At 41.1% G+C, this 19,806-nt stretch overlaps 1 protein-coding gene across 7 annotated transcripts in view; it reads left to right on the forward strand.

The window, feature by feature from the left end:
• GNB1L (G protein subunit beta 1 like) overlaps positions 1-19,806 on the forward strand; it is a 52,636-nt gene that overhangs the window by 26,229 nt on the left and 6,601 nt on the right. For 4 of the 7 annotated variants that reach the window (XM_086856278.1, XM_023937529.2, XM_023937528.2 and 1 more), the window contains 6 exons: positions 234-361; positions 608-733; positions 2,714-2,876; positions 6,569-6,667; positions 11,398-11,613; positions 16,376-19,397. In XM_086856278.1, coding sequence (XP_086712404.1) covers positions 246-361; positions 608-733; positions 2,714-2,876; positions 6,569-6,667; positions 11,398-11,613; positions 16,376-16,642 — 987 coding nt within the window. In that variant the 5' untranslated portion in view covers positions 234-245 and the 3' untranslated portion in view covers positions 16,643-19,397. Of the gene's footprint in view, positions 1-233; positions 362-607; positions 734-2,713; positions 2,877-6,568; positions 6,668-11,397; positions 11,614-16,375; positions 19,398-19,806 lie in introns of those variants that run through there. The other 3 variants (XR_015277796.1, XR_015277795.1, XR_015277797.1) reach the window with 1 other exon arrangement.

Below are 19,806 nucleotides of genomic sequence, written 5' to 3' on the forward strand. Positions count from 1 at the left end.
TGCTGAGAGAGGAATGCAGCAAAGAGCAGGTTGGACACCTGCTTTGTCAGCTCATCTTAAGAGGAAATGCTTCACCCTCAACTGGGTGGCAAATAGAAAGAACAATCAATAATGAAAATTCAGAGAGGAAAGAGGAGAAGCAAGTGTCCTGCTCAGAATATATTTAAAGTTCTTATTTCACTTTAGGCTGCCTTATCTTTTGTGATATCAGTGTCTGCTTCTCATCCCCACAGTTCACTGCTCTGATGGCTCTGCCACCTCCGGATCCACAGTTTGTGCTCAGAGGTACCAGTGCTGCAGTCCACACCCTGTATTTTTCCTGTGGAGGCTCAGAACCTGATACCCCCCTTCTTTACTCTGGGTAAATACACCAGGATTTCTGGTTATGCTGAGTGTCATATGGTTGTTTCCTTTTGAATTGTATTATTTTGACAAAGTGTTTTTGGGGAAAACAACAGCATGCATGGTTTTGCATGATGGGTGTGTAACTTGTGCATACAGCTTCAGTTTTGAAAACAAAACAAACAAGCAAACAAAAAGGAAGAGCATCAGACTCTTATCACCTCCATGCAGTGCTCACACTAAAGGCATCTCTTCCTACTGCCAGGTCTGAGAGTGGGTTTATCCATGTCTGGAACCTGAGAACACACAGAGTGGACACAGCATTGGATGGCCATGGAAGAAAATCTGTCTACTGCGTGGAGACAATGGGTGGTAAAGACAGGCTTCTCAGGTTAGCAAAGCAGGCAAAAAACAGTGATATTATTCTTGTCTCTGTGACATATTCTTGTCTCTGTGATTGAAAGAAAAAAATGGAGGGGCAGGTACACAAAGGATTCTCTTAATTCTGGAGTCACTTAAAGTTTCTGCAACACATATGGAAATGTACTGAAGTACAAAAGACAGAAAAACTCTAGAATAAAAAGCAGGGGAGAAGGATACAATTAATTTTTTTATGATGTATGTTATGACATCATAACAACTTGTGACCTGTAGTGTCTTTACCGAGAACAGGTGAGGTCTTTGGGTCAAGGAAATACACTTGGATTTGAAGCTGACAAACCTTTCACTGCTGGTTCTTGGGGAAGATTGAAAAAAATAATTTTTAAATAAAGGGGAGATAGAGAAAAAGGAAGTAAGGAAGAGAAGAATCGGAGATGGAGAGTGGAAGACTGAAAATGAGCAAGCATGCTGAGTTTCATGCTTTTGCTTTGTTGCAAAATACCTTCTGTTCTTGTTTAGCAAGGGAAGGTCAGGAAGATTTGTGTACTTTGGATTAGACAGGTGATCTAGAGTAGATGCCAAGGTGTCTGTATGATTAGGAGGTGTTCTGACATGTTTATCTAGAGAAGACATCTCATAATATACAGTGGAACTCATTAGCACTTCTATTTCTTATCTGCCTAAGTACAATTATCAGCACTCTCCCCCATAAAGTCATACTGAATGAACATTTTTTGTATAATTAGGGAGTTTTTCCATACCTCTGTTTTTGCTGAATAATTCTGACACTTCACATAACAGTGCAGTTTTAGGACAGCATTTACCTGTATTTTATATTTCTCTCTTGTAAAGCTAAATCACAACAATTTCTTGCAGTATCACACTGTTTGTATCCCCAGTGCAGTAAATGTCATTCAGCTGAACAGCACTGATGTTGAAGAAGTCCCAATAGTCTGTAGATTTACATCTCCTCTGTTTTGGTTTCATACTTCTTCAGCTGATAACTGCTAATTAAAGTAAGACATGGGTAAGGGATTTTTGAGGACTCCTTGTCCTGGTGATAGCATGAGGACATACATCCTGTGCTACAGTAGTTTATGAATTAGAAGCTTCTGCACAGTGCTACTTTGTTCCAGAGCCAGTGGGATCATGTAAATCTGCAACAATTCCTGCTGTGCCCTTTGTGTGGCCTCCTCGCTCTGCCTTCCTGGGAGCAGCGCAAAGCCTCTGGGACGGGGCTGTGCCAGGAGTCTGTGGGAGCTGCGCTCGTACCTCGGATGCTGCTGCTGCTGCACTCTGGGCTTGGGTGTTTCAGCCACAGCAGAGGTTCCTTCAGCAGTCACTGCCAGTCCCTTTCCCTTGTGTCTCCACACATGCACAGTCCTAGGAGCCCTCTCTGCCCTCCTGTGGCTGTGGGAAGTTGACCACTGAATAATTGTCACATTTTATTTATCTCTGATGAGCTCTTTGTTGTCTTGCTGTTTGTCTTTCATCTGTCACCACATGACATTTCCATTTCATTGCTAGGTGAATGAGTGTTACATGTGTGAATCTTTGGATACTTTTGTTTCCTTTTAAATTAGATCTAATCAATGATAAAATACAACTATTTTTTATTGTGTGTGTTCAAATGCTCATGAGACTTTATAAATATATTCCCACATATAAATAGCACTAGTCAGCCTGATCAAGTCTCTCTGCACAAGGAAACAGACTCTGTGACTGCAGTGTGTCTGACTGGCTCCCAGGCCCTCCCCCCTCCCAGGGACGGTTGAACCTCTTGGCCAGTTCTGCCGTCGGCAGAAGGGTGGTGGTCTCAGGGACACTGAACTCCCCCACATTTCACGAAACACCCAGTTAAAAGCCCCACAGAAGCTGTTTGAAGCTTGGTCCTTTGCTGTCTGCTAAAGACCCAGTTCGAGTTACTGCCCTGCAGGCAGCCAGGCTTCCTCAGACCGCAGCTCATGGATAACTTGTTTTACTGTAACAGTCAGGGGCGCGACCAGAGGATCTGCTTGTGGGATTTAGCAGAGGGACGGACTTCAGTGACGGATTCTGTCTTCACGGAGCATGTGGGATTCTGCAGATGTTCTCTGTTAAAGGTGGCACAGGGACGCTGGCTAATGGCCATGGCAGCCAGAAGCCTGGAGGAGGTAGGAAGTGTCTCTTTCTCTGTGCTTGAGAGGTTGCTTTTGGTACTGAAATGACATAGTTGAGGAGGGGAAACATCAGTGCCGTTGAATTCTCTGCTCAAGAGCAGGCAGGACAAGAAATCTTTGGGGGTTTTAATCACTAATTTTACTGCCACAAGGATTAATGAATTATATAACTCTTGCTTTAATAACAAGGATACCATCCCAAGATTTGTCTGGCATTTAAGTGTTTGCAGCTGCTGCTGATCTAATGTAGGAGTTTTGAAAACTCTTCTGGTGCTGCTGAATACTGGGAATGAGAACCCTTCTGGGGAAGTAATGGTCAGCAGGTCTGTCCTCAGATGGAAGAGCTTATATTCTATCTGCAGCTGAATTTGGTTTGGCAAGAAGAGGGGAGGTGCAGGTGATTTGTAATGCAATACATGGTCTTTCACCCCAGGCTAATTCCTTACGTGGAACTGGGGCTGGAAATAGTTGAATTACTATTACCAGCCAGAGGTTTGCTCTGTGTGAGATAATTGCAGGGTTCGTTTCAGTTCCTACTGGATAAGTCCGTATCTAATGCCACTATCACAGCACTCACTGACTGACAGCTTTGTTGGCAATGTCCACTTCTGCTTTGTAGAAATTAGTTTTGTTTTCTAGAATGGACTGTTTGAGGACATCACACAAAAATATTACCAAATACTTGACATCAAAATACCAAAATGATGAAAAAGAAAAAGGTGTCATAAATATGAAAAGAAATAGTGTAGCTAAGTGCAAATTGCTGATGAGCATGAAAGTTCCCATGCTTTTCTCTACTATAGGCTGTGTATCTTGAAACTGAAATTTGCATATTTTATACACAAAGTAATAAGTGCCTGTATTGCAAGAAAATGTGATTTTATTGTACACAAGTTAAGCACATATTTAAGTACTTTGTTGACTCTAGCCAGAACGTTCAGCCTTTTATAGAACTAGATATGCCTGCGGACACAGCCACTGCACCAGTAAATACAACCATTCTATGTCCCATACCTTGTTGTGATCAAACAAAGAACTCCCTCCATTTTACAGCAGTGCTCAATAATACTGAAGTTAAACAAAATTGACAAGTGCATTCTCATGTCAGCCAGAGAAGTCGCAGTAATGAAGAATTAAATAATCAACTGACCCAAACAGAAGATGTTTACACTGGTGTCACTTACAACTCATCTCTGTTTTATTCTCATTTGTTTGCTTGGGTCCTGCAAGAGGAGAATGATTTGCAGTCTCCTGAGTTAGAAGAGTTCCACTCTGTGTGTGAACCTTTGCATTAGAACTGTGTCATGTTTCAATAAATTCACATAAGCTCCCATAATATATAGTGCTTCCAAATAGGCAGCACTGTGTGAGACACAGTACATTTGCAGCTTATGATTAAAATTAAGACTTAATAAGTGTTTATGCTTGGCTGGTGTCCAAAAAAAGAGTAATTTTGTCTTAAAGGAGGTTCAGTCCATAAATAATGAGATCTGAACAGGCATTTATTTGTTCATGATTGCATTTAAATCACCAATTATGAGTTACATGCACTTTTCTTGCCAATTTGCCAGAAACATGTTAAAAGCTTTATTAATGTGAAAAAAAGAAAGGGTGTGTTTCCTTGTGGCCAGTTTTAGCCACCCAGGAACACTATTAACCTCAGGCAAAGGCAAATCTTTCTCCTATTAAGCAAAACCAATATAAACACGGAACTTCAAGTTTTAGGTTACAGTTGTCAAAATATGTGAAATAGTATTTATTTCTAAGGCTCAGTTGCCTTAAACGCAGACAGTCGCTGGAACTGTCAATCCAGTTCGGGCAGCAGCTCATGCCTGCCTGTCTTCTGCACAAAACCTTTCTTATTGTTTTTCTTTGGCCTTTGCAAGCCCAACTGTAGCCCTTGTACCAGTTCATCTGTTTTTAGTCAAGGTAAAGCAAAGAAGGTTTGTTTTTTTCTTTTAACCTGCAGAAGTGCATTTATCACTGCACACTTAGCCTTCTTTATTACATAAAAGTTGCAATTTTGGTCTTGCCTAGGAGGCAATGCCCTTTGGAGAGACAGTGATGAAAGAGAGAAGATGAGGGCAGGTCATCTTCATATTTATAGCCCGTTTCCTGCCACAGCTAACTTGGTCATTATGTTGATAGCAAGAAAGTTGATGAGAGAAAAGCATCTTTTGTTAAGAGTGTAGCTCCAAAGAACCAGAATTCCCAGATGATCAAACTTTGGTCTGTTCCCAGGTTTGGTCTGCAGACTGGATGGCTCTTGGCTGTAGCCACTATTCCTCAAATCTGGAGAACAGTTTCCTGCCCTATTGCTCAGTGGCTTTTGAAAGCATTCTGTATGTTATGTGCAGTACACTGTACTCACAGTCCTAGAGTGCAGCTGGCTTTTGGCAGGCTAGCTGACAGCCTCTAGAAATAGGAAGATGTTCTGGCAAGCTTTGAACTAAAGGTTTGGGATTGGAAAGCCATCACAGCTGCCATGGTCTTGATTGATGATTCCCAGAGGAACCATATTTGGGTAATACCTCATCTCAGATGCTTAAGGAAATTCACACCACTGGGGCTGCCCAACAGCGCTGTTGAGCTCTTGCACATTCTGGAAGAGCCTAGAGTGGCTGGTGATGCTGGATTTATCAAATGGTTCGAGTTGCTTAATTTTACCACATAATGCAGACCATTGTTTATTTAATTAGAAGGAAAGATCACCTTGCTGATTAAGTATACATGTGAGAAATAGCAACATTCCTGGCAGCAGGTTTTCGATACCCAAGAGCTTCTGTTTCTCCAGAGTTCCAGGCTTGAGAACCAGCCCAGAGTTGAGGCACTGCTGTGTCAATCAAGAGTCTCAAAATCTTCCAGTGCCAAACTGAAAAGGCAGACTCCCCTGATCTTGCCTGCCATCATCCCGAGGTGGAAATGAGCTACTTCCTTGGCAGAGAAACAACTTGCCCAATGTTTAAAAAAAAAAAAAAGAAATCAAAACCACCCAAACCAGGTCTGTGATTCATTACCATCTGAGCAAGCAGCAATGGAAACTGCTCTGTAGAGAGAACAGGTGTTTAACATAGCATTGTCTGACGCTGCCTTAGACAGGGTCAGACAACATTGTGTTAAAAATACCTGTGTGCAGACACTGCTGCAACCAGTCTTAGCCAGTAGTGGGATTATGATTTGTTAGTGCAGTCAGCAGTAAATAAAATAAATAATTTTGCATGTATACACTGCCTCTATTTCCATGCAAGCTGTGTGTTACCATAACAGCACAGAGGAGAGAATGCAAGTGTTCACAGGTGAATACAGCAAACAAATTAGCAATGGAGCTGGAAAAAAGGAAAAGAAAGCAGGGGGGTGTGTTCAGATGGAGCGGTCTGCAGTATTGTCTGTTGTATGCACAGTGTCATCCACTGTTTGAAAAGAAGGCTGTAATTAAATAGAAGAGTGGAAGAAGAGGATGTGTTCATTCTAGAAGTTTTGTCTGGCCTTACCTAAAACAATGCACTTCCTTAGCTAGCTATAGATTCCCCTTACAGCTCCAACTTAGCATGCATTTCTCAGTTTCCTCCAGACAGTTTTTACTGGAAGAGCTTATACTAACCTTAATCACCTTAAAAGACTTGTGTTTTTAACAACAGAATTTTGACCTGGAGCCTAACCAACTCCTCTTGTTTTTCTGATGTCAGATTCAGATTTTGGAGCTGCCATCCAAGACGTCAGTCTGTACCTTGAAGCCAGAGGTGGGTGCCAAGCTGGGCATGCCCATGTGTCTGAAGTTATGGCAGGTAAGGCAAGAGTGTCTGCTAATTGTGAAATGTTTTCCCTGTGATTCATTTTATATGAAGCACATGAATCTTTCTTCACTTGGATTTTGATTTATAATCAAACCAATCAAGTAATTATACTATTAAAGGGGGGAAAGATTTGTGAACATCCTTAATGTAACTTTCAGAGCTTTCCAAGCTTTAATGGAAGATTTGCAAATGCTCAAGGAAAGCTTTGTATCCTTAGGATAGATACAGCTTTTGCATCAATCAAGAGGAAAATGAGTGACTTACCAAAGCCAGTTGTTTGATATGGTTTCTCACTGCATTAAGAATGATGAAAAATGTTTGGGTTTCTTAAAAACAGTGGTTTTAATGGCAGATTCCATTCACTTCAGTGCCCTCAGGATGAGGAAACACTAGATGAACATTTCTATTCCAGACATGCAATAGGATCAAAATATTTACGGTGGTACTGACTACAGACAAAAAGGTAAATAAAAGGAGTTAGTAAAAAACCACAACATTTGCAAAATATTTGGCAAATAATGTTAATGGGCTGCCAATAGTGAACACAAGTAGTACAAAAAGGTGGCAGTAGAGGCAGAAAGGTGTTCAGGTGATTGGCTTGAAATCTTCAGAGAACTGGTGGCAAAGCTGATTCCCATGTAGCCCCCTGACAACACAGTGCTACAGGTCTACAGGACCAACTGAGCTGATGGCAGGAGTGTCATTCCTGCAGGCTTATTGGAACATTTGTGTTGGTTTTTGTTGAAAATATTATCAATCAAAGTTTGAGGCCTCAGTGTCTTCATCCAAGATCCTGAACCAACAGAAATCGGAGGAATTCAGTTGCTGACTTCAGACAAAAGCCAAGAGAGGACACAGTAGAAGTTCCATGCTGTAATTAAAAACTAGGGGGGGAAAAAAAAAAAAAAAAGGAGGAAATTAAATAGGCTGATTAGGCTTTTGTTAAACAAACTTTCTCCCAAAAATGTTCAGTGCTTGATGAAATGAATGGGTCTTTCTGTCTCCTTGACATTTTTTAATAAGATGGAGATAACTGTGGAAATGTTCAGTGTTGAAAATTTTTCTTGCCAGTATAAGAAGTCTTCTGTCTTGCCGTATTTTCTACATGCATTAATATTTATATTCCTCTAGGAAGCAAAGCAGGTGCAGAGTCTTAATTTTATAGTTTTTTATTTTGTTGCCAGTGGGGATAAAGCAGAGGACTGGGAACTGGGAGAAGTGAATTATTCCATGCAAATTCTGACTTGAGAACTCACCATAACTTCCTAGACTGCAAGTATAGATAATCCCTTAGAGTCTCACAGCTGTATTTGCTCTTTTACAAATGTGTGCAGGTTGGTTTAAAGGCACGAGGAAGAGGACACCCTTAAGGGAAATAATTGCATGTGGTATACCAAACTGATGCTCTGCATTCTGTTCTGTGGTTGCACTGGAAGTGGCTCTCTGAGTAACCCTGTAACCATAAACCAGGAGAACACGAGCTCACCCAGCTGCACCCCTTCCTGAACAGAGGCCCTCCAGGATTTCTTTGTACATGGCTCTGTTGGGCAATACAGACATACCCAGGAGATGAGCACTCCCAGCCCAGCACTCAAGGGTTGCCTAAGAGACTATTTGATGTTGCTTATGGCACAGAAAATTAACAAGTTGAAACAGAAGCTGACAGGGAGAGCCCCATAAAGGTCTGAAGGAGGAGTGATCAGGGTGGCTGTCCAGTGAGAGTTTGGGGGCTGCAGCCAGGTACCATCATATTTTTCTGCAATTCAGGGAAACAACAAACCTCCCCAGCAGCAGCGTGAATGAGAAACTTTACTACAGAGCAGAAGGCAGCTGAGGTTAGGCTTGTGGATTAAGCCTCAATGGCTACTCCTAAGCAGTCATAAAGCTTGCAGCTATTTATTTTGCTCTTTTGAGTGTTTTCCCCCCTTATCTTTCTGTGTTTGTCCTTAAAGATATTAGTTCATTCACTTTGTTTTGAAGATTCATGTTCTTAAATACATTGTCCCTTCAGTTTCACACCTTCCTGCTATTACTAATTGGGTGGAGTAGGATTTGTAGGAGTAAGAATAGTCTTCCCTTAAATTTTTTGCACTCCTTGGGGAAGGCATCATATTGCATAATAATGGTGCAAACAGAATAATTCAACAAGAATAATACATGTCGAAACTGGAAATGCCGAGTTATTACTTTATATAAACTATTGCAATTATTCCTGTTGAGTTGACAGCAGATCACCTTTTCTTCCTTCCTTGACAGTTATCCAAATGCAACAACAAAATGTCCTAGTTAGGAAGAGCAGTGATTTATAATTTAATTTTTCTACTGAAACAGAGCATGAATGGTGAAACTTCTCTCCAGCAGTGTCTATTACTGGGAATTGAAATAAATAGGCCGTTGTGAAGCACTGCTTGGTGAGTCCAGGCTCAGACCAAGAGCTCCACTGATCTTTCAATAACTTTTATTGTTTTAGTTCATGTACCCATTGAAACATTACACTTCAAATGGTTGTGAAAGTCAGGAAGAAGTAGTGTGGGAGACATGCATTTCATAGGAAACAGTGTTTGGGCTTTAAAACACACCAATCTTAGATCTCACTTGCAAATCATACTTTTTCAAATCTAAAGTGCAATACCCACAGCACAAAAAAAGAAAGGGTTTTACTTGGCATTTCCGAAATGCTGAGCCCTCACCTGTCTCTCCACCTGCATAAGGGTGAGGAGCTCCTCTGGAAGCCACCATCCCACTTGGAGAAGGGAGAGGAGCTGACCTGTTTCACTGCTTGATGACAGCTACAACTTCTGCGAAACCCCAGCACAGAGAAGTCTTGTGCTCACAGAAGAGCAGCACAAATAATTGTGGGGGTTTTTTATGCTTGAACTGGGGGCTTTCTTTACACTTAAAAGTACTATGAAATACTCAGGTTTGCTTTGAAGATTTTAGCCTTTATTAAATACAAATAAAATCTAGAATACTCATTTTATTGAGATTTTTTTTAGAACTTTTTGATATCTGGCATCAAAAACCAGATATTTTTCATCCAAAATATCTGATGAGTTAACATTAATTCACGTGTATCTGACACAATGTATGAATCAATGTACTCATTGCTCTGATGTTGTATTATTTTAGCAAATCAAAATTTTGACAGAAAAATTGTTCATAATTCTGGGCACTGTGAGAAAGCTGTTTTGTGTGCCTTTCTAGCCAGAGCGTGCTCCCTACCTTTTCAAAGGAAAAAGGATCTTAGGAAGGAAGAAGGCTCCTGCAAGATTCCAGGTGTGGACAGACCCGTTCAGATCCCAGGTGTTCACAGACCCATTCAGAAGGATGATACAGGGGATTTCCTACATTTACAAGGACTTCCCCTTGGTTTCCTTTTTAAGGAGCACTGTTGTTCCCTGCTCAGTGAGCTCTATTCCTGAAACACTTTTCTAGGCTGAGGAAGGCTGAGGAAGCACATGAGGCTGGTACTCAGCAGTCATGTTACTCAGACCACCCATCTCTTGTTAGTTTAACTCCCCCCAGAACACAGAATAACCAGTGGGAGAACAGTCTAGACCAGTAGTAGAGGCAGTGAGCCTTTGGCCACTAGAGGTTTGTATCATGACACTGACAGCTAGCAAGTTTGACCTCATTCAATAACATGATACAGGTAAAAATTAATTCTTTATGCCCTTTACCTTAATTGAATACTGAGCAAACAAATCTTGTAGGAGCAGACACTGTTTGGCAGGATCTGAATATCCTGTTGGATTCATTTCTTAGATGTGCCTACATGAGGTGGTAATAATCCCAATGTCTATTTTGATACTTTTTTTCCTATGAAAGAAATAACTGGCATTAAGAGTTTTTTTAGTTGTTTTTCGTTAGGGATTTGCATCTTCACTCTCATAACCAGGTACTGCTTATAGGGTCATTATTCTTTTGGCTGGAGCAATGATGAATATTTTCCTTAAGTGTGACATGTAATCCAGTAATGTTCCCTTCTTTGAGTTATTTCAGAGGCTTAAATAAATTAGGTGTCTGCCCAGGGTGCCCTGCCCTTTGGCCTGTGACATCATTAATCAAAATAGCTTTCAATTGGTTACAGTGGAACTCGGGCACCGTTAACCCTTTGGTGACTGGCCCAGTGGTTCCTGCTGGGAGGTTCAGTGTTTACCTTCAAGCACTGTGGGGTGCTTGGGCAGGCAATCCCTCTGTGCAGTCCTACACTTGGCAGTGTGAAACTGGAATCCCTGACCATGGCACTTCTCAATGCCCACACAGGCTTGTATTGCTTGAGAGTAACTCAGCTGCTCTGTGGAATTGTTTCTATGAAGCACAAACAAAGTTCAGACCATGAAGTAAAGCTCCTGAAAATTCCAGGCAGGCTCTTTTCAGGTGCTGTAGAGGGCAATAGTTTGGATTTTCAGAGAGAAATTTTCTCCCTCTGCGTATGTATATATATGTCTGTGTGTGCATGTTAAATATGTATAATATATATAAAATTAAGAATTTGATATATAGATATAAAACCTGTAAGTGCATATTACATAGTAATGCTTTCTGTAAGTGGATGGAGTATCAAAATTTTACATTCAGACATCTAAACATTTTTTCACTTCTACAGCAGTCAGCATTTTAATTTATTCTCTTGGTGCTTGGACTAAAACTTACCCAGGGATAGTCATTTTCTTAACAGACTATTTGCTTCTCAAACAATTTTATTTTTCCTTAATCAGCTCAGCTGTGGTTCACAACCTGTGCTTCTGGCTGGCTATGAAGATGGATCAGTTGTCCTCTGGAATGTGTCAATGGGAAAATCGTTGAGCCAACTTGTTTGCCACCAGGAGCCAGTGATGAGCCTTGACTTTGACTCGGAGAAGGCCAAGGGGATCTCGGGCTCATCTGAAAAGGTGCTTAGCATCTGGAGCCTCAATGAGCAACAGAACCTCCAGGTCAGGATCACTGGCCCTCTAGTGTCATTTATCCCACTTTGCACTAACAGTTTGATAGACTAAAAAAATATTTAGTCATGAAGAGGAGTTGTTGCAGATCTCTAGCTAATTAATCACAGACTGGTTAGAATGTCTGTGCTATGTGACTAGACTCAGCAAAAGATGGTGAGGATTTAAAAAAAAAGAAAAAAACCCTCTCTCACATGTTTCTGGTTTTACCAAAGTTGCAACAGGCACACAGGCCTAGCATTACTCAAGCCATTGCCTCTGTATCTTCATTTATCACATTGGTAGTATCCAGCTCTCAGAATGTCCTAAACATTATAAATGAGTTATAAAAATGAGAAACAAAGGATTGCTTTTCAAAAGGTTCTGCTTGAATGGCTATAGCGAGCTTTCCACTGTGGGAAAGACAGAAGTATTCCATTAAATACTTCACAAGCAGAAAGAGTAGGAGTAACCCAGCTAGCATCAAGAGGACATGAGGTTTAGGCACCCAGCTTCTTTTGGCACCTACAGGGCCCAGCCAGAGACACAAAATCAGGCAATTGGCTGTCCCAGTTCATGTCTGAGCTGTGGTGGTGAATGGCTGGGTTAGAAGGAGGTCGTGTAACCCCCAGCTCAGGCTGTGCGAGGGATGGCCATAAATACTGCTTTCATCTAGACAACTTCAGGAAGTGTTCCAACAGTTCCAAGGCATTAAGTACAATCTGGAAATGCAGTTGTGGAAATAAATGCAAAAAGGCTCAGGAAAATTAAAATGGCCCAAGCACTGCCAGGTGTTTTAATCTTTTTAAAGTGGCAGTTGTCCCATGAACAGTGGAGAGGGCCTGAATCAACCCCTGTATGCCCACATCATCCTTGAGATCTGCTGGACACACCAGTTCATGGAAGAACAATAACTGCAGTTTTTGTGGAGATTCTTTTTTAAGTAGTACAGCAAGTTAATGCTGTTTTCTGAATGGTGCTACAGGAAGAAAAGCACATGCTGGGACATCCAATGGGTGACTCATCACCTGGAGGATGAATAACCCCCAGCATCCACTGTAAAGGTGTGGAATCTGTGAGGCATCACCACAGCACCTGCATTTCTGGGGGGGTGCAGGGCACTAAGTGTGTGTGGTGCAAACACATCCAATCCCAGTGAAGTTTGGAGGACATGGCACTCACTGGGGAGGCGACTGAACCTTAATACACGACACAACACCACATGAAAGAGGCACTTTACATTCTGAGTAGTGAAAGTGTCTGATACACAGTTGTCATGGTTTGGGTTTGCTGGTTTTTTGGTCTTGTTTGCCCTCCTCTTGCCCAGCCTCCCCCTGCTTGTGTGTACCAGGTGTCCTTAACTCAGCAAAGTGGAAGGAAGGTGAGCAATCCCAGTAAGAAACTTGGTATTCAGACTTGTTCTCTAAAGTCAAGGTGACAGAAATCTGACATCATGACAGGCTTCTTAAATTTTCAGATACTCTGGTGGTAGAGAGAAAGCTGTTCTTTCATATTAATTATAGCAAAACTTTTTTCCTAAAGTCAAAGAAAATATTGTTCTTTACAGCACATTTCACTTATGAGTTAACTATGCAGGGCTACAGGTACAACTCGCAGGAGAAACAGTTGTTCACCTGAAATATTCCAAGACGTTGTTTTTCACAACAATTCAACAAAAATGGTATTCCCATTCCCAGGGGATGTAAGATTAACTACACCTTCAACACCTCACACTGAGAGATAGAAGCTTGCCTCAGAAGAAATTTAAATACCAAGTATTACAAGCTACAAGCAATGTTCCTGTGCTTCATGGGAGCATGAATGCCCTAAAAAAAAAAAAATGCATCTTTCATATGAGCACTAGAGATTGTCAAGGACATAGATTAAGTTTTTTTCCACTATTGCATTAATAATATAAACCAGATGGGGATTTTTTTCCCTGACATTCCAGGTACCTGAGGTAATGGTAGACGTTGGAAAGCCACTCAGTGGCACATTATTTTTATTCTAAAAGGTTTTAATAAGTAACTGTGGTGCACAGCTATCTGCCGTTGGAAAAGGAATGATGCAATGATGGTACTGCAGCTCTGTTTTAAGTGGCAGTGTTCCAGTGTGTCAATGAATAGATGATGAAGGTAACTGCAGAGTTTATTGCTATGGGGAAAGTTTGTATTGTCTTCTACAGGAAAGTTGCTGAAATCATCACTGTCAGCAAATGACAGGATTGGTTTTGAGCCTTCTGATTCTGATGAGATAGTGCAATTATGTGATGATGTTTGTGGTAGAATGTAGGAGGTAAACAGCTTCTGCAGGTGAATAAACAAAGCAGAACTAAGCAATCTGATAACCAGAGGCTTCTTTTTATATGACAAGAAAAAAATCCTGTAAGCTGTAATATAAGTTTTGTTGGTTGGGTTGCTGAGGCTTTTCCCCAAAATGCTGAAGCTTAGTCTGCTAAGAATATAATAATAACATAATAAAATATTAAATATTATATAATATTTAATAAATATAAAAATAATGAAAAAACAAAATAATATTTTGGTTATTTTCGTAATACGAAGAGGGCTTAAAGATATGCTTTGGGTGTAGATGCAAGTGTCCTTGGTTGTGACTGGCTGAAAGCAGCTCACCTGTTTTTACCTCTTTGTTTTCTTAATTACAAGCTGGTTTTCTGGTTAAGAAATTATATTGGCATTTGACTGCTGTAGTTAGTGACTTACTGTAGTAAGTCCTGGGATGGTACAAATTCTGGCAGTAGGATTATACCTGGCTGCATATACCTTGAGCAAGTTTTCTCCTTTGTGTTGCTTTTCTCTCTCTCTCGTATTTGCAGATCATGCACAAATGCCCACTGTTCCCTCATGTTCCATAGCCAACAGGCATCACCATTACAGGCTTCCTTTTCAAGCTGTAGCTTGCTGAGGACATGCCATTTCTCCAGTTGCCCTGATTGTGCTGTATGGATCTTGCCCACATAATTGACATTAATGATGGGAGCACCACACCTGGGATTGGTTATAGCCATTAGCTAATAATCTCAGTTACAGAGTAAGACCCATCCTACATTTGCCAGGCTGGTGATGTAAAGAATAAATCTTTCCCTTGCCAGGACATTTACACCAACAAAAATTCCACTGAGGCCATGCTGCATTAGGCCTACCCTGGGGAGTTTGGAGCACATGTACTAACAAAAAGCACAGGTTTTACAGTAGCAGTCCCACCAGGAGGCCCCCATACAACATGCTATTTCTCATTAGGCTTGATGAGCAAAGCTTGCTGTCCTGTGTTCTGAATTCATTCATGTCATCTTTGAAAAAGAATAGAACACGTAAGAAGCATGTCAAGTTTCATTCACCCTTTTGTCTTACCAAACTGCACAGCTCTTGCTGTTTGAGTAGGTGGCTGGGCAGTTCTTATGTAGTTGAAAAATAATTGCTTATGGCTTTGTGCCTGTTAGGTTCCAAGATGTGTTCAGCTGCATCTGAAACCAACCTTGACCAACATTTCTGGAGTTTTCTACATTCAGTATAAAGGTTAAAATTATCTGCAATAATATGTCTTTATAACCCTGTATTAGCTATGCATCATGGAATGTCCTTCATGGAGGAAAGTTGCTCAGGTGTGGTGTGCTTGTCAATCCCTTCCTGCCTCAGACAAACAGTAAACACCACACAGTGATTTAAAACAGGCACTGGATGATATTAAGCTTTGGTACAGGGTAGCTACAGACTCAGGCTTAAGGAGACAGTGGCATTAACATGTCATTTCCAATAGTACTTACAAATAACAGCAGTTCAGGGCCAGCTTTATAAGCCAAAGGTGTTTTCCTCATTGTGACAGAAGCTGAGCTGTTCCAATACACACACACACACTTGTGTGCATATTCCACATGTGTTTCAGAGGCAGATTGCTCACTCAGACAAGTAGCTTGAGGTGAGAACAGCAAAGGGGAGTTACTTTGAGCTTTGTGCTTCAAGGGAAACTCATGTCAGTGAAGAGTAAACTTTTATTTACAGGGACTGAGTTCTGTGCAGCCCCAGTGCCTCCCAAAGAAGCCTAATGCCTCCCAATTGAATTATGCCCCCTGAAACCTGTGCCCCAGTAGTCCCCAAATGGTAACAAAAGGCTTCCAAGACTGAAATCAGGAACTTGGCCATAATCCCCTCCTTGGATTTGGTGTAAATAGAAGTCTCTTGAGAAGCAGTACTAGAAATACAGATTTCCTGACACTGTAACCCAATTCCTGGAAGCATTCCTTTCTCAAGACTGAGGTAAATGCTACCACAGCTTATTGGGGGTTTTGTGAGGGGGCCACAGTAGTAGAAGTGAGTAGCAGGTAGGTTAAACATCAGCTCAGAAGGGTCTCAGCCTGGGAATATTGCAGAAGCAGGTAAAATATATGGCCTTAGCTCTGAACATTGCAGCTCATACAAGAATAGCTGGAAGAAAAGGGCAAAGCTGTGCTCAGAATCTTGATTCAGAGCTTCACTTGTGACAGAATATATATAGCTTTAAATGCAAAATAAACTAAAAGCATACAAGAGTTGGGTTTATTTTGTGAAAACTGTTCTGGAGATGGGAGGTTCAAGTTAAGGTGTTTTCTGTCTCTATCGTTGTTCACACCAAGAGCCATCCAGCACATGGTGAAAAGCTCCACATTCCCTGTGTGACACTGGTGTGTTGGGTGGGCACAAAACCTGCTGAAGTGCCAAAGTATTCCTTTTCCTCCTGTTTTGAACAACTAGAACTCATTTGTAACTTTTTCACAAAGGTTTACAAAACACACAAACTTGTCAACGCTGGCATATCTGATATCACCATCCGTCCAGACAAGAAGATTTTGGCAACAGCAGGGTGGGATCATCGCATCAGGATCTTTGGCTGGAAAAAGCTGAAGCCCTTAGCAGTGCTGGACTATCACACAGCAACCGTCCACTGCGTGTCCTTCTCAGATCACAGCAACCCCCGGGAGAGACTGCTGGCAGCTGGCTCCAAAGATCAGCGCATCAGTGTCTGGTCCATATATGCTCAGACGTGACACATCCTGCACTGCCAAGGACTAGGAAAGCAGGACTGGTGAAGCAATTCCTTGCACTGGAATTCAAACGCGCCTGTGGGGAAGTGGCAGAATCTGTCTCCAGGCTGAAGTGAGAGTCCTAGCTTAATTCTTATGCTGCTTGTTTAATCTATAAGTTTTGTCTTCCATAGAGGAAAGTGAATTTTAAAAATTCATAACAAGCAGAACAAGGCCAGTCACAAACAAAGACCAAAGCTGCTTTGGGTTCTGCTACGGGTTTTGCAACACCTTTCCTTTGGCAGGTTGCTGACATAACTTGTGCCAATATCTTTTGTAAAAAAGGACTGGAATCCCTCAAACTGCAGTGGGGGCAGAATATATCTGTTTGTAAGTCATTTATGTATCCAAGAATTTGAATCAGTGTAAAACATCACTCTTTCTTGAAAATTTATACCCATTAAACCACCTCCAGTGGTTTCTCATTGTCAGTTACTTTTTCTTCCCCTTAACTGAAAGGCTATCAGAACACCCTTGATTTGTTCACACTTCTGTCAGTTTCTAACTTAAACCAACAGCCAGGAATGTGACTAGGGATGGCCTTCGGCATTTATGAATTTCATTATGTCTCCTGTCACCTCAAGCCTCACAATTAATCACAAGAAAGAAAGGGAAAAAATCTTCCCCAGCATTGTGCTGCAAAGCTATGTAAAGCCTTTTACAGAGCCAGTGCTAAATCCTTTCCATAGACTGATGAGCTGAAGGATTTAAACTCGGCAATCCAATTAGCGCCCTTCTCCTTGGAGAGTTAGGGCTAAGTTTCAGCATGGCAAGTCTGAAATTCAGCTGCACAACTCCCATTAACATTTAGGGGAATGCCATGGGTAAATCCTTCTCCACACAGTGCGAATGTTCCATTAATTTGTCATCTCTACAGTCATGGAAGCTGAAATTCATTCATGAAGTTTTTTTTGTTTGACTCACAAAACAGCATTCGCATTCTTCTAAAGCATATTAGACACACACCAGTGTGCTGAGAGCCAGGGTACTGCTGGATTGGTGACAAAGCTGCAGTGATAACTGTGTCCAGGCTGTGCACTGTTGATACTTTTTTGGAAATAATTGTTTCTGCTCCTGTAGAGAGGTGGAAATCTGAGAAAAAGTGACCAAAAGTGAATAGCAACATCAAAGACTTTAGAAATTATTTCAGGAAAAACACACACGCAAATTAAAGTCTGAGTCTGTTATCCAGCTGTGCCTTACAGACAGAATATTGCTGGACTGAAAGCCTTAAGCACCCAGCCTGATGTTCTTTACATTAAAACACAGAACCAGGATACTGTTGCCAGGCTTTTCTAAATAAAACGTGGCCTTACACATTTTAGAGTGTGGTGACACTTTAAATAATGCATTTCTTTGATTATTTCTTTACTATTCAGTAGCTGCATGGAGGATCACATTGCAGTTGAAAGTTAAAGCCTAATTTTGAGTGATCCCGAGTCAAGGGGAGGTGACGGTGTTCATTACATCTACCAGACAGAGTTGCACATCTCCACCCATCATCCACCTCCCACACAGAAGAGGAGCTTCCCCCACTGTACAAGCAGCTCCAGCGCCAGCCTTGTGGAGCTTTCTTTTTGTTGTTTTTCCCCTTTCTCAAAGTAGGTCAGAAGTGACATTAAAAAACCCAATGAAATAAATAAATGGTGGTGCGACGATCTGTCCTAGGGACTTTGCACAGAGATTTCCTTTTGCTGTGCTCTCTGGTACAACACCACACACGTGGCCCAGAGGGTGCCAGCATTCCTCCTCCATGGCAGCAAACAGCAGCCTGCTGTTGTGCAGTTTCCACAGAACTGAGCTGCAGGTTTAATGCCCACCCAGCAGGAAAGGATGCCAGGGCTCACCTATCTTGGGTAAATGGTTAATGTAGGAAACAATTTTTTATGTCAATATTCTGGCATTGGAAGAGTGGCACCCCTCTGGAAAGAAGGATTAATACCCCATGCCTTAATAAGAGCATTATTAGATCAGACCCCAAAAATTAGGAATTCTTGAGTATATTTTCTCTGAAAATCGCCATTTACTGTCAACATCTGTATCTAAAGCAACTAGGGAGACTCATAAGGGGTGTTTAGATTTACTAATGAATCTTTTGGAAAATACTCTAAAGATTACTGGGTGCTTATATCTAACTTACTGCCTTTTGCTGGGAATTAAATATTTATGTTTGTCTTACTAGGTAGATTTAAAAACAAACTTAGTCATGCAAGTACAAATTGAAAATGAGGACATGAACTGCATCTCAGACACACAGGTGAGAGTTTCATCAGCTTCAGGAGGAAGGACACAGATTGCAGGAACATGCAGAACAGACCCATCCTTTACTTCCCATTACCAAAGCACTATTTATGCCATACTTTTTCACAATACAATTAATTCATTAACAATTTATATCACTACTGATTTTAATTAAACACCCAGTAAACAGATTTTTCTTTCATATGATACTTTCCTTGAAATGAACAACCAGACTACACTAGTTTCATTTAAAATTGAGCCTAAATGCCCTACTTTAATTGTGAATTACAGTCTTCTAACAGTTTATTTGCCTAAGGAACTAACCTAGACTTCCCCAAAGAAGAATGATTTCCAACAGGAAAGACAGTCTGTATTAGTATAGGCTGTAAAATACAATTGTCTGATTATAACTATAACTGTAAAATACAGATGTCTGCATCTAAGAAATTCACAATTTTTTAATTAAAAAAAAATAAAATTTACAATTGTGCCATGAGCATGGTTGTCACAAGATAGCCACTGACTTGTTAGCAGAAGGTTGTGAGCGAAGAGCCACCTTAAGATGCTGGAGTTAGCTCTGAAATCTCACCTGCCAGAAAGGAACAGGGCTAGCCTGTACCTGGCCTAGAGGATTCAGGAGTGAAGGTGATGACAGCTAAATTATTACAAAAGGCTTCCTCCCAAGAATCACCATCTTTGGCACCATGAGAGGGAAGAAAGCAACTGGCATTCGTAAAGTAATAGAAATAAATCCCAAACAGCAGCATTTGTGCAGCAATTACATAGAATATTTATCACCACTGGAATGAATGGTGATCTCTGACCCTCTAACATTATTTGCAAATGAATCCATTAGTTACAACTCCTTTCTCTTATCAGTACATGAG

The sequence above is a fragment of the Cyanistes caeruleus genome, chromosome 18 (genome assembly GCF_971803275.1).
Source record: "Cyanistes caeruleus chromosome 18, bCyaCae1.hap1.1, whole genome shotgun sequence".
Lineage (NCBI taxonomy): Eukaryota > Metazoa > Chordata > Aves > Passeriformes > Paridae > Cyanistes > Cyanistes caeruleus.